The 12,535-nt window shown below is 46.2% G+C and overlaps 1 protein-coding gene across 2 annotated transcripts in view; it reads left to right on the top strand.

The window, feature by feature from the left end:
• The window catches only part of PAK1 (p21 (RAC1) activated kinase 1), a 121,440-nt gene that overhangs the window by 57,172 nt on the left and 51,733 nt on the right, over nucleotides 1-12,535 (top strand). For both annotated transcript variants that reach the window (XM_084842467.1, XM_084842469.1), the window contains one exon: nucleotides 4,421-4,632. In XM_084842467.1, coding sequence (XP_084698593.1) covers nucleotides 4,443-4,632 — 190 coding nt within the window. In that variant the 5' untranslated portion in view covers nucleotides 4,421-4,442. The remainder of the gene's footprint in view (nucleotides 1-4,420; nucleotides 4,633-12,535) is intronic.

Below are 12,535 nucleotides of genomic sequence, written 5' to 3'. Positions count from 1 at the left end.
GCTGATGCTAGGGAAAGTGGAAGGCAAAAGGAAGAGGGGCCGACCAAGGGCAAGATGGATGGATGATATTCTGGAGGTGACGGACTCGACCTTGGGGGAGCTGGGGGTGGTGACAGCCGACAGGAAGCTCTGGCGTGGGCTGGTCCATGAAGTCATGAAGAGTCGGAAGCGTCTGACCGAATAAACACCAAACAACCAGTCCCAGTCTGGATTAAAGATCAAGAACCATAAGTATAGTTGCGCATCAAAAGTTAGTCCCTGGTCTGCAGACTGAACTGGCAGGAACACAGGTCACCTAGTGACAGTCTTCCCCAGTATGGTGAGATGTACTGTATTTCCATTTAATTTATAGACATATAAATTAGCATATGCAGATCCCTGTCCTCTTTATTTTTGGTGATGCATTTCCTCTTTTGGGGGGCAATTAATAAGTGGCCACCCTAGGAGGGAGAATGGAATGGAATATCATGGAAAGGGATCTGTTTGGCTGCAACACTTCAGGAGCTCTCCACACTGCAACATTTTGTTGCAGATCTCAGTTGTTCTAATACCAGATGCTGGGGCAAACTGCAAGGGGCAGTAATTGCTTTCACGTCCTGCTTGCCAGATGCTTCTGGCTGACTACCTTTGGAAGCAGACCGGTGGCCTGGATGGACTTTGGTTTAATCCAACAGGGCTGCTCTTATGTGCTTGTTGCCCCCTTTAAATCTTTCCATGTGAGATCTGCTGCCAAGCAGACTCTTGTCTACAACTTAGCTTCAATTGTTTGGGGGTTAAAAAAAAAAAACTTTAACGCAGTATTAAGGAGTGTGATCTGAATTAATCATTCATTTAAAGCACCATTCCCTAGCCTGGTGCAGTCCAGATGTTTGGACTTCAACTCCCATCAGCCCCAGCCAGCATGGCCAGTGGTCAGGAATGCTGGGGGTTGTAGTCCAAAACATCTGGAGGGCCCCAGGCTGGTGAATGCTAATTTAAATTTAATTTAGCTATTCTTGGCTTCACATTGATTACAGGGACAGGTGGTGGGAAATTGACGGAGGGTAGTCTAAATTCCGTAACTTTGGGAGACGTGGTTCGACATCCTTGTTGAGAATTAATCTCACTATTTAGGGCTTTTGAGTCTTCAAAGTGTGTTGCATGCATTACTTGAGCACAGATTGCAAAGACTTCAGCAGATTCGGTTATTGGCTGTATTTTTGTGTCTCGTAGCACGGCATCAGTAGCTGAACTTTAATTTCCAAGGCTGCTTTTGACATACCGAGCTCTGTGGAGCCCTTGAAATCGTCATCATCATCATAAAAAAAAAGTCTCCCCGTCTGTGTGTTTTGAGGTTTGACCTGGGCAGTGATATTTGAAGGCAATTATGTCAGAATGGGGGAGAGCCATCCTTGTCTGATTGTTCATGAAAAGTTGGCGGCTTAATTGGGCTTCTAACCTTAATGCTGGTGGATGAATTGTAAAAAAACTCCCCCTCCCCCCAGCAATGTGTGAGTGGCCCTGGGAAAAACCCGGAGAAAACCGGCATTGCACGCCAGTCTCTCTGAACTGTTTATGACTGAATAGATAACTTCGACACGGGCTGCAAGTCTGCAAGATGATATGGTGGACCAGCTTTGCTAAAAGTGAGAATTTTGCAGGTACCTCTGGAATTTGAGCCAAGTGTCCATGCCCCGGGAAGCAGTGGGGGAAAATTGGTTAGAAGGGACCATCTAAATTGGCCAAGGAGGGACTGCTGCCTTGTGCTTAATGCCTCTTTGCGGGAGGGGGTTGTTACTCCTTGTTCAGTGCAGGCTGGTGGCTCCGATGTCAGTGGGGTGGTGAATCTGCTCCGGGTTTCGGTCAGAACTCTAAAGGTGCTTGGATAGCTCCTTTAGAGTTCTGACTGAAACCCGGAGTAGATTCACCACCCCACTGACATCGGAGCCACCAGCCTCCACTGCCCTTGCTTAAGAGGCAATAAGAAGACCTTTATTAAATAAACTTCCCATTTCAGTCTGGAGCCACCAGGTTGGAGAAGGCTGCCATATATTCGATTGCTGACACCGTTCATCTTATTCAAGGCTTTGAGAAGATTTTCATGTCACAAACCATGTATTTTACAGTAAATGTTTTAGAACACAGCACTTGAGCACGCTCCGGGAGAGAGCGCAGGACAGGAAGGCCTGGCGTGCTATGGTCCATGGGGTCACGAAGAGTCGGACACGACTGAACGACTGAACAACAACAACAACATTGTAGGATGCAGCCAAAGAGAGCTCCCTGGAAACTCTTCACACAGCTCCTGCTTCTTCCCTCGCTCTCTCCCCAGGTCTTTCCGGCTGTCTATCTTCATTCCCCTGCCCCATCTGATATTGCACTGGGGCAATGTCTAGGGCAGCTGGGGCCATGAATAACAGGAGGGTGGAAGGTTGGTGCCAGAGACACCCCACCTGGCCAGCGGAAAGGCACCCCTATCTGCAGAAAGAAATTTGCCCCAGACTATGGGAACCAAGCCTTCTCATAGGAATTCCTAACAGCAAATTTCTGAATGCTAAGAATTAGTCATGATGCCACACATTGAATTTCTGCTGTGTAGAAAAATTGGAGGGATGAACACAGCACGATGTGAAATGTTTGTACTTTGTCTAGGATTTGGCAATCTGAGGTTCCGTGCTCTCATTTTTTTAATTTAAAAAAGCACAGTTCTAGTCCTTAAGAGAGTCAGTGTAGTAGAGTAGTTAAGAGTGTTGGGCTTCGAATCTGCACTTAGTCATGAAGTTCACTGGGTGACCTTAGTCACCATCTCTCAACCTAACCTACCTCACAGGGTAGTTGTAGGGATAAAATCGTTGGGTGGAGGAGAATGATATACACTGCTCCAAACTCCTTGAAAGTTTGGTGGAATATAAATAAAATAAGGGTGCAAAGATAGGTCTGAACATGTATGGCCAATGCTTAGTGAAGCATAGCAAGGTACAGCTTTGGTAACCTACCCATGACCACCCAAAGTAGTATAGGTTATGCAGATATATGTGATGTTGCTTGATTTGCATAACATCCACGTCTTTGGCTTTTGTGGGGTAGAATGTAGGTTCCTTAGTTCAGACTCCCCCCCCCCCCCGCCCATTTAAAAAAAATGTATTTACAGGTAAGCCTGTATATGTGAAACCAAACATATGTAAAATTATATTCAGGGCACTGCTTCATGCAAGTTAGCTACCTGGGGTAGATTGCAGGGTTCCAATAATTATGAATTAATTAATTAATTAGATTTATACACTGCTCGCCATATTAAAATATATCTTAAGTGATTTACAAGAAAGTGATTTACTTTAAAATTCATTACGTTATACATTCAAATACATAAAATTGCTAAAACATTTTAATAAAACATTAAAACCAATTTAAATCAATACAGTACCATAATTATAAACAAACAACCTGTCCTTCAGTTATGGCCTTCAGTGAAAGCAAACAAGTTTCTAGCCCTTATGGCGGTGTAGGCTTGTGGCTTTAAAATACATGACCAGTAGCTGGGAAAATTTCAGCAATGTGAGGGAAACTGAACAGAACTACTATTGGGGGCATGTAAGAGGATTTTTATCCCTCCTCAGGGTCTAGCTGAGGCAGAGCAAATTATGCAAAATAAATTAGGCTGCTTTGCATAACTGTTTTAAGACTGCAGTGTTTGAGTAACCCTGGTACAAGGTTTGGATGTTTCTTTGTTGGTTTTTTGTTTCACTCACAATGGCGGTTTTCAAACTTTCTGCCTCCTTCAGGGATGGTTAAAATGATAGATCTACAAGAGGGAGAAAGTCAGTTGATAGATGAGGTATCACGTAATGATCTGCCACTCATTTATTAAAAAGGTTTAGTAACAGAGAAGGAGAAATGCACGTGATACATTCTTTTTCAGTCAATGTGAATGGGGTGAATAACCCAGTTAAACAAAGAAGAATTTTGTCCAGATTGTGCAAGGAAAATGTTAATATAATTTTATACAAGGAATACACATGAAAGTCAAGCATGAACACCTTTTGTACCGTAATAAACTGGGTGAAGGGAACTTTGCATTGGATTCATTTAAAAAAAACGCACAAACACCTAAAGACACAATCCTATGCATGTTTAGACAGAAAAAAAGTCTTCCAACTCCCAGCATGCTAGGAATTGTAGGACCTTTTCTGTGTAAACATTCATAGGATTGTGGCCTAAAGGATTTGCAATCTCTGTTAAATCCATTTTAAATGTTGAAGTTGGCTATAGTGGGATGTGATAAACAAGGTTGTTTTCTGATTTTGGGGGGAACAGTATTGGATGTGCACAATTGTGCCCTACCCGATGCGCCGTACCCGATGCGCTGTACCCGATTCTGTGGTGGTTGGTGGCTGGCTGTGCCCAAATCCAGTGTTCTCTCCCCGCCTCCTCTTGATTCTAGATTGGAGCGGCTGTTGCAGAAAATGTCCAACAATGGCCTAGACGCGGAAGACAAGCCGCCAGCTCCCCCGATGAGAAACACCAGCACCATGATCGGCAGTGGCAGCAAAGACGTGGGCACCTTGAACCACGGCTCGAAACCGTTGCCTCCCAATCCAGAAGAGAAGAAGAAGAGGGACCGCTTCTATCGTTCCATCTTGCCGGGAGACAAAGGTACAGTGTTTCTGTCTTTGTTTTGTCCTTTCCCGTTTAACTACTTTGGGGGATTGCTCCCAGTTTTGATTCAGCTGGGCTAGAAAGCTTAGACCTCTTGTCTAAATCCGGTCTGTCTGAAGTTATTTCCGGGCCGCCTTTAAGCCAGTGGAGGCGGGTGGCTCCGATGTCAGCGGGGTGGCGAATCTGCTCTGGGTTGCAGTCAGAACCAGTCAGAACTCTGAAGGAGCTCTCCAAGGTGCGGAGCCACCAGCCTCTGCTGGGCGGAACCTCGTTCTTAATAAACGCAGGTGAGGCGGTGAACTGCCGGGCCTGGACTGTACCACTTTCGACTGCAAGTGGGGATTTCCATGACTTCTCACCCCAAGAGAGAAAGGCCCATAGCTCGATGGTAGAGCAGTTCCTTTGCATGCCAGAGTTCCTGGGTTCAGTCCCCGGCACCTCTGCTTAATTGGACCCTGGGTTGGAGCCCTGAGAAAGACCCTTTTCAACCTGAGACCCTGGGGAGCTGCAGTCAGGCAAAGTGACAAGTACTGGGCTAGATATAAGCCATGCTGGCTATGTGTGATGGGAGTTGTAATCCAGCCCATCTGAAGGGCTCCAGGTTAGGGGTGGCTACCTCAGAATATATTTTCCTATACTGCCACCATCTCTCCTGAAAAAAATTCTTCTCTGGTACCAGCACTCTTCCTTCCATGCAGTACCTCAGCTTCTACAATTCCCTTTGTCAGTCAGTGCACAGGAAATGGGAGTACCTGAGGAAAATCATGAGGTGGGAAGTTGGTCTGCCAAACCCCCGCTATTTGTTGGCTCGTGTGTGGCACCTTCCAGTCCAAAGATGGGGACCCTGTGTTCCTCCAGGTGTTGTTTGACTGCATTTCGCCTCACCCCTCACCATTGGCTATGCTGGCTAGGGATGATGGGACTTGGAAAGCCACACATTCCTCCCCCCCCCCCCCGGGATAATCTACAGATTATCAGCCTCTCATGTCCCAGTTTTGAACTCCAAGCTCCATACTGGAGTGCATAAGCAGGGGCGTCGTCAAGGGTGGGCATACTCGGGCACCTGCCGAGGGCCCACACCCCAGCAGGGGCCCACTGACAAGAGCCCCCCGGAGTTGCTCCTCCTCTTCACCACGGCAGTCTGCTTGTTCCCCTGCCTCTCGCTCTGGCCCAGATAAAGATGGTGGTGAGGAGGAGGAGCAGGACATGCCACGGCCTCCTTGCCCCCTGGCTCTCTGCCTGTCAAGCAGGCAAATGATGAGAAAAGAGGAGGAGGAGCAAGAGCAGCAGGTGACAATGGCGGTGAGAAGGTGTGTTCATGGAGGGGGGGAGCCCAATGGGAGTGTCTTGCCCAAGGGTCCTCAACAACCTGGAGCCGGCACTGCGCATAAGCACCAGGTTCTAGAAGGCTGATGTGCTACAGCTCATCCTCATCAATTGGCCTTCACCCCCAGGAGTGTTCCTTGCCCTGAGCATGGCAACCCCCAAGAGGACCATCAGGCGCTGCCTCATATCAGGTCAGACTGTTTGTCCATGTAGCCCAGCGTAGTCTGCTTAGACTGGCAGCAGCACTACGAGATCTCGGGTGGACACAGGTGTTTCTCATCGTTACCTGCTACCTGATCCTCTTAACTGGAGGTGCTGGGGTTGAACCCGGGACCTTCTGCATGTAGAGCATGTGTTCTACCACTGACTTCTAGCCCCTTTCCGTAGAGGAAGCCATCACAGCCCCTCAATCCAGGGGTGGGGGCCACAAGGGTTCCCCTCCATAAGCAAGACCACTGACTCCTTTGAGATTCAGAGCTTTCTCACACTGCAACACCTGGATTCTCCTGCATCAATCAGCACAGAGCGATCCTTCATGGAGGAAGTCACTGTCGAGAAAGCTTTACGGAAACCCCCTCCGTATTTCCTTTTGCAAAAATGTTGCTTACATTGTACTTTAGCTCCTGGAAACTTGGAGCTCCCATCCTCTTTGCAGTCTTCCCCAACATGGTGACCTCCAGATGTGTGGGTCAGCAACCCCCATCATCCCCAGCCAGGGTGCTGTTGGCCATGATGACTGGGGATGATGGGAGTTATCCAGTATATCTGGAGGGCACCAGGTTGGGGAAGGCTGCTTTACTATATGGGATGAATAGCCTGCTACTTCCTTGGTCAGGAACACCATCTGGTCCAGAGGGCAGATCATAAACTGGGCCAGGGGAAAGGTATGGCCTTCTGGAGAACCCTAGACGGCTGAATTTGGCCTGAGGTTCTGCACTCCTGCTTTAGATGCTGCTTTCTCCACAATTGTGCTCAAGGCAGCTCACAAGAACAATAAGTAAAGAATCCATATATAGCAACTTTGAATTCAGCAACAACCCACGATTCAATGAAATAGTCGACCTATACTCTGGATTGTGGTTACGTGTGAACCAGACCTATAGGCTAATTGTGGGTTAAACAACCCAGAGTTAACCTACAGGTTGAAGTTAAATTATCTCTGGATTGTTGAATCCACGATTAACCTATAGTTTCCAGGTTCAGACATCACATAGCAACCCCCGATTGGGGGCTGAATAGTCAAAAAGGTGGCAAAACGCATCTGGCACATGCCACAGAAATTTGTCGGGTTAATTAACCCACAATTTGCCATCATTGCATGCAGTGAGCCCCAATGGGTTGAGTATGGGTTGTCATAGAATTGTGGGTTGTTGTCGTGTGAGAACCCTGCACTGTGGTTTAATTATGAGTTGTTAACTACAAACAATCCAGGAAGAGAGCCCATGGTTTGTTGTTGGGTTGTGAACAATCCATAGTTAAACCATAGTGCAGGGTTCACACGTAATGACAACCCATGATTCAACAACAACACATACTCAGTTGGTTCTCTGGGTTGTTGTACATGCAAACCAGGTCTCTCTCTTTTGCTGATTCTGAGGCTTCAGGTAAAAGTAGCCGTGCCACTCAGTAGGAAATTACTGAAACATTGGATTAAAAGACTAATTTGATAGCTCACATTATCCAACACAGTTTATTTTTTAAAAACCATCAAAAAACAAACACAGCAGGGTCTTCACCCCCGTGGATGGTCCTGTGTGTATGTGTGTGTTTGCTGTTTCCAGAAGGGATGCAAGAAAAAGTGCACATAATTGGAATTAATTGCTGGTATCCAAATCCAAAATAAACCAATTTTTAAAAAGGCTTTAAAATCTTCAGCTTTGAACCGGTTCCAACAGCAGCTGTGCCAGTGCAAGACCTGAGTCTGCTTCATCTATGAGCACCAGCTTTGGGGGTGTCATAGTCTCTCCCTTGACAGATGGCCAAGGAAGCGATTGAGTTTTCTGCATGTTGCAGTTATTCCCCTGCCCTTGGTATTGCATCTCTTGAGCAGATGGGACTAGCCTCTTGCCAAGGTGCAACCTGACCCTCTGCAGACCTCACCAATGGGCAGCCTCCAGGCAGTCAGGTTCCAGCACCTTTGGGTGGGGAGAGGCAGCTGCCCCTCAAAGTAGCCCACAATGGAGAGGGGTCAAAATCCAAGGGGACAGAAGCTTAGACAGAACCCTCACAGTAGAGTTGAGTGAGTGGCTCATGCTGACGGAGGGATGCTGGGACTTGTACGTTCAAGAAGTGGACTACCAGTTTGTGGAAATCTCCTATATACTAATAGCAACCTCACTGTCTGAGTGTGGATCTTTATGCTGCGAAAATGGCACCACCCTTGCACAAGAAGGAGGACATCGGCAGACTTGGAGGAACTGAAAGGGTTGCAGAAGTACAAAAAGAACCCTAGAGAACTTTGCAACCCTATATATGTCTGCTCAGAAGTAAGCCCCATTTAGTTCAGTAGGACTTACTCCCATGCAAATGGATACAGGGTAAGTCACTCTCAGCCAAACCTACCTCACAGGGTTATTGTGAGGATAAAATGTCTGCAGGGTGGGTGTGGGGGGATCGTGTGTATTGCCCTGTGGTCTTTGAAGAAGGAAGAGTGAGATGTTTTTTAAAAAATGAAATAAAATTATTTTTATATATATATATATATATATATATGTACGTATGTATGTGTGTGTGTATATATATGTATGTGTGTGTGTGTGTATATATATATATATGTGTGTATATATATGTTGTTGTTCAGTCGTTCAGTCGTGTCCGACTCTTCGTGACCCCATGGACCATAGCACGCCAGGCCTTCCTGTCCTGCACTCTCTCCCGGAGCGTGCTCAAGTTCATATTCATTGCATCGGTGATGCTATCTAGCCATCTCATCCTCTGCCGTCCCCTTCTCCTTTTGCCTTCAGTCTTTCCCAGCATCAGGGTCTTTTCCAGGGAGTTTTCTCTTCGCATTAGGTGGCCAAAATATTGGAGCTTCAGCTTCATTATCTGTCCTTCCAATGAGCACTCAGGGTTGATTTCCTTTAGGATGGACTGATTTGACCTCCTTGCAGTCCAGGGGACTCATAAGAGTCTTCTCCAGCACCACAGTTCGAAAGCATCAATTCTTCGGCGCTCAGCCTTCCTTATAGTCCAGCTCTCATAGCCATACATTACTACTGGGAAAACCATAGCTTTGATTAGACGGACCTTTGTCGGCAAGGTGATGTCTCTGCTTCTTACTATGCTGTCTAGGTTGGCCATAGCTTTCCTCCCAAGGAGCAAGCGTCTTTTAATTTCATGGCTACAGTCACCATCTGCGGTGATCTTGGAGCCCAAGAAAGTAAAATCTGTCACTGCTTCCATTTCTTCCCCTTCTATATGCCAGGAAGTGATGGGGCCAGATGCCATGATCTTCGTTTTTTTAATGTTGAGTTTCAAACCAGCTTTTGCACTCTCCTCTTTCACCCTCAACAAGAGGCTCTTGAGATCCTCTTCGCTTTCTGCCATTAGGGTGGTATCGTCTGCATATCGGAGGTTGTTGATAATTCTCCCAGCAATCTTAATTCCGACCTGTGATTCATCCAACCCGGCATTTCTCATGATGTACTCTGCATATAAGTTAAATAAGCAGGGTGACAATATGCAGCCTTGTCGTACTCCTTTCCCAATTTTGAACCACTCGGTTGTTCCATGTCTGGTTCTTACTGTTGCTTCTTGACCCTCGTACAGGTTTCTCAGGAGACAGGTCAGGTGGTCTGGTACTCCCATCACTTTAAGAATTTGCCACAGTTTGTTGTGATCCACACAATCAAAGGCTTTAGCGTAGTCAATGAAGCAGAAATAGACGTTTTTCTGGAATTCTCTTGCTTTCTCCATGATGCAGCGAATGTTGGCGATTTGATCTCTAGTTCCTCTGCCTCTTCGAAACCCAGCTTGTACTTCCGGTAGTTCTCGGTTCGCATACTGCTGAAGCCTAGCTTGTAGGATTTTGAGCATCACCTTGCTGGCATGTGAAATGAGTGCAATTGTACAGTAGTTTGAACACTCTTTGGCGTTGCCCTTCTTTGGAATTGGAATGTAAACTGACCTTTTCCAGTCTTGTGGCCACTGTTGAGTGTTCCAGATTTGTTGGCATATTGAATGCAGCACTTTAACAGCATCATCTTTTAGGATTTTAAATAGCTCGGCTGGAATACTGTCATCTCCGCTAGCTTTGTTGTTACTAATGCTTCCTAAGGCCCACTTGACTTCACTCTCTAGGATGTCCGGCTCAAGTTCAGTGACCGCATTATCATGGCTATCAGGGACATTCAGATCTTTCCTGTATAGTTCTTCTGTGTATTCTTGCCACCTCTTCTTAATCTCATCTGCTTCTGTTAGGTCCCTGCCTTCTTTGTCCTTCTTTTAGCCTTGTGATACGTTCCATGGGGTTTTCTTGGCAAGAATACTGGAGTGGGTTGCCATTTCCTTCTCCAGTGGACCACATTTTGTCAGAACTCTCTGCCATGACCTGTCCGTCTTGGGTGGCCCTGCATGGCATAGCTTATGGCTTCACTGAGTTATGCAAGCCCCTTCGCCACAACAAGGCAGTGATCCATGAAGGGGTGTATATATATGTATATATGCCAATGGTCTCTGTATATAGGGTTCCATTTTAAGCTATTATTATTACCAAAAACCCGAGGATGAGAGGGGAGAGGCCTACCTTCCCTTTAAAGAATCCTGGCTATTAAAGTGTCTAAAGTTCTAGCCCATGTTTTGCACCACTTGAAAGGCCCTGGCTAAAATGCTCATGAATGCTATCAGAAGAGATTAAATAGTAAAGCATGGTTCAACAGGCCTTTAAATTGCTAATCCCCATAAGCCTGTGCCTCATGCTGCAGTGTACTGTGTTTTAGCAGCAAAAGGCGATTATAATGTTTAATATTTTAATGCGTTCAGGCTCAGACCTCCAAAGCCATTTGGATTTGGTTCGAAGAAAACCATCTGTTCTTCTTCTGCTATTATAATCTTTCCTGCGTACTTAAGTGCCAGTTTATTTAACAGGGTTTGAAGGTAATTAATTTAGTTCTTAATACCCACGGTTGTGTGTTTTTAAACTGCTTATTGGACACAGAAAGAGAGCTCAAGACTTAGCGGCTTTCAGAAGTATCAGGGATTCGCAGAAAGTGGCCTCAGGGGAGACTAAGCAAGAGCCCCCAATTACTTGGGGCCTCTTTTTCTTGCAGAAATGTTTTTACTCCACTTGAAAATACAAAGAGCTATTAGGAGGTATCGTCTCTGAAGGAGCATTATGGTCAGCCCCTCCCTGGACAAACCCTGTGTACAATCATCCCCAGATATGTTGGACTACAACTCCCAGCATGCCCCAGCCATCATGGCTGACTGAGGTGTACTGGGAGTTGTAGTCCAACACATTTCTGAGCATTTTATAGTAGAAACGTTACCTCTGGTAGGAAATAAGGAAGTGTTCCCTTCATTGACATTTGTGCAGCTGATCTACGCAGGAAGCAATAATCACTCAGCACAGTTTTTTCTAGGATGAAAACATTCCGATTGCTGGAGAATGCAGAAAAGAATCACATGTTTCAGTACTTTCCCCACCAAAACTAAATAGATAATCCCTTCATGTAGAAAGCAAGGATGTCAGGGAGGAGAATTAAAAGGGGGGGGTCTCCCCCCACATACATGTTCCCCAATGGGGAGCTTTCAAATATGCAGCTTCTGCCCATCCCAATCTGCATGGTATTGTCAAATAAAAGCTGTGTCATGCGATCCTGCTGAATGTGTGGGTCATGCACCCCCATGCTTGCGCCCTCCAGGTGTGCTGGACTACAGACCCCATCATCTTTAGCCAGCACAACCAAGGGCTATGCTGGCTGGGGGTGATGGGATCTGTAGTCCAGCACCTCTGGAGGGTGCCGGAGTTGGGGAAGGGAGGTGTGGGTCCCCTCTGATTTATTTATTTATTTATTTATTTATTTATTTATTTCATTTCTATACCACCCAATAGCCGAAGCTCTCTGGGCGGTTCACAAAAATTAAAACCAAACAACACACAATAAAACAATTTAAAATATATAGAACATTAAAACCACAATATAACAATACAACCACAATAAAACCTAGCAGCAGTACGGGAGTTTAAAATACAGATTTAAAACAGCAAAGATAAAAATTTAGAAAGCTAAAATTCCTGGGAAAATAAAAAGGTCTTCACCTGGCGCCGAAAGGAGTACAATGTAGGCGCCAGGCGAACCTCACTAGGGAGCTCATTCCAGAGCCGGGGTGCCACAACAGAAAAAGCCCTCCTGCTAGTAGCCACCCGCCTCACCTCCTTTGGCAGGGGCTCACGGAGAAGGGCCGCTGACGATGATCTTAAGGTCCGGGCAGGCACATATGGGAGGAGGCGATCCTTCAAGTAACCTGGTCCCAAGCCGTTAAGGGCTTTGAATGTTAACACCAGCACTTTGAATCGGGCCCGGAAATGGACTGGCAGCCAGTGCAGCTGGAAAAGTACTGGCGTAATATGAGC

This window comes from Heloderma suspectum, chromosome 3, assembly GCF_057233095.1.
Source record: "Heloderma suspectum isolate Gila_16-S chromosome 3, 16-S_ref, whole genome shotgun sequence".
NCBI lineage: Eukaryota > Metazoa > Chordata > Lepidosauria > Squamata > Helodermatidae > Heloderma > Heloderma suspectum.
This window is presented reverse-complemented; position numbering and strand designations above follow the sequence as displayed.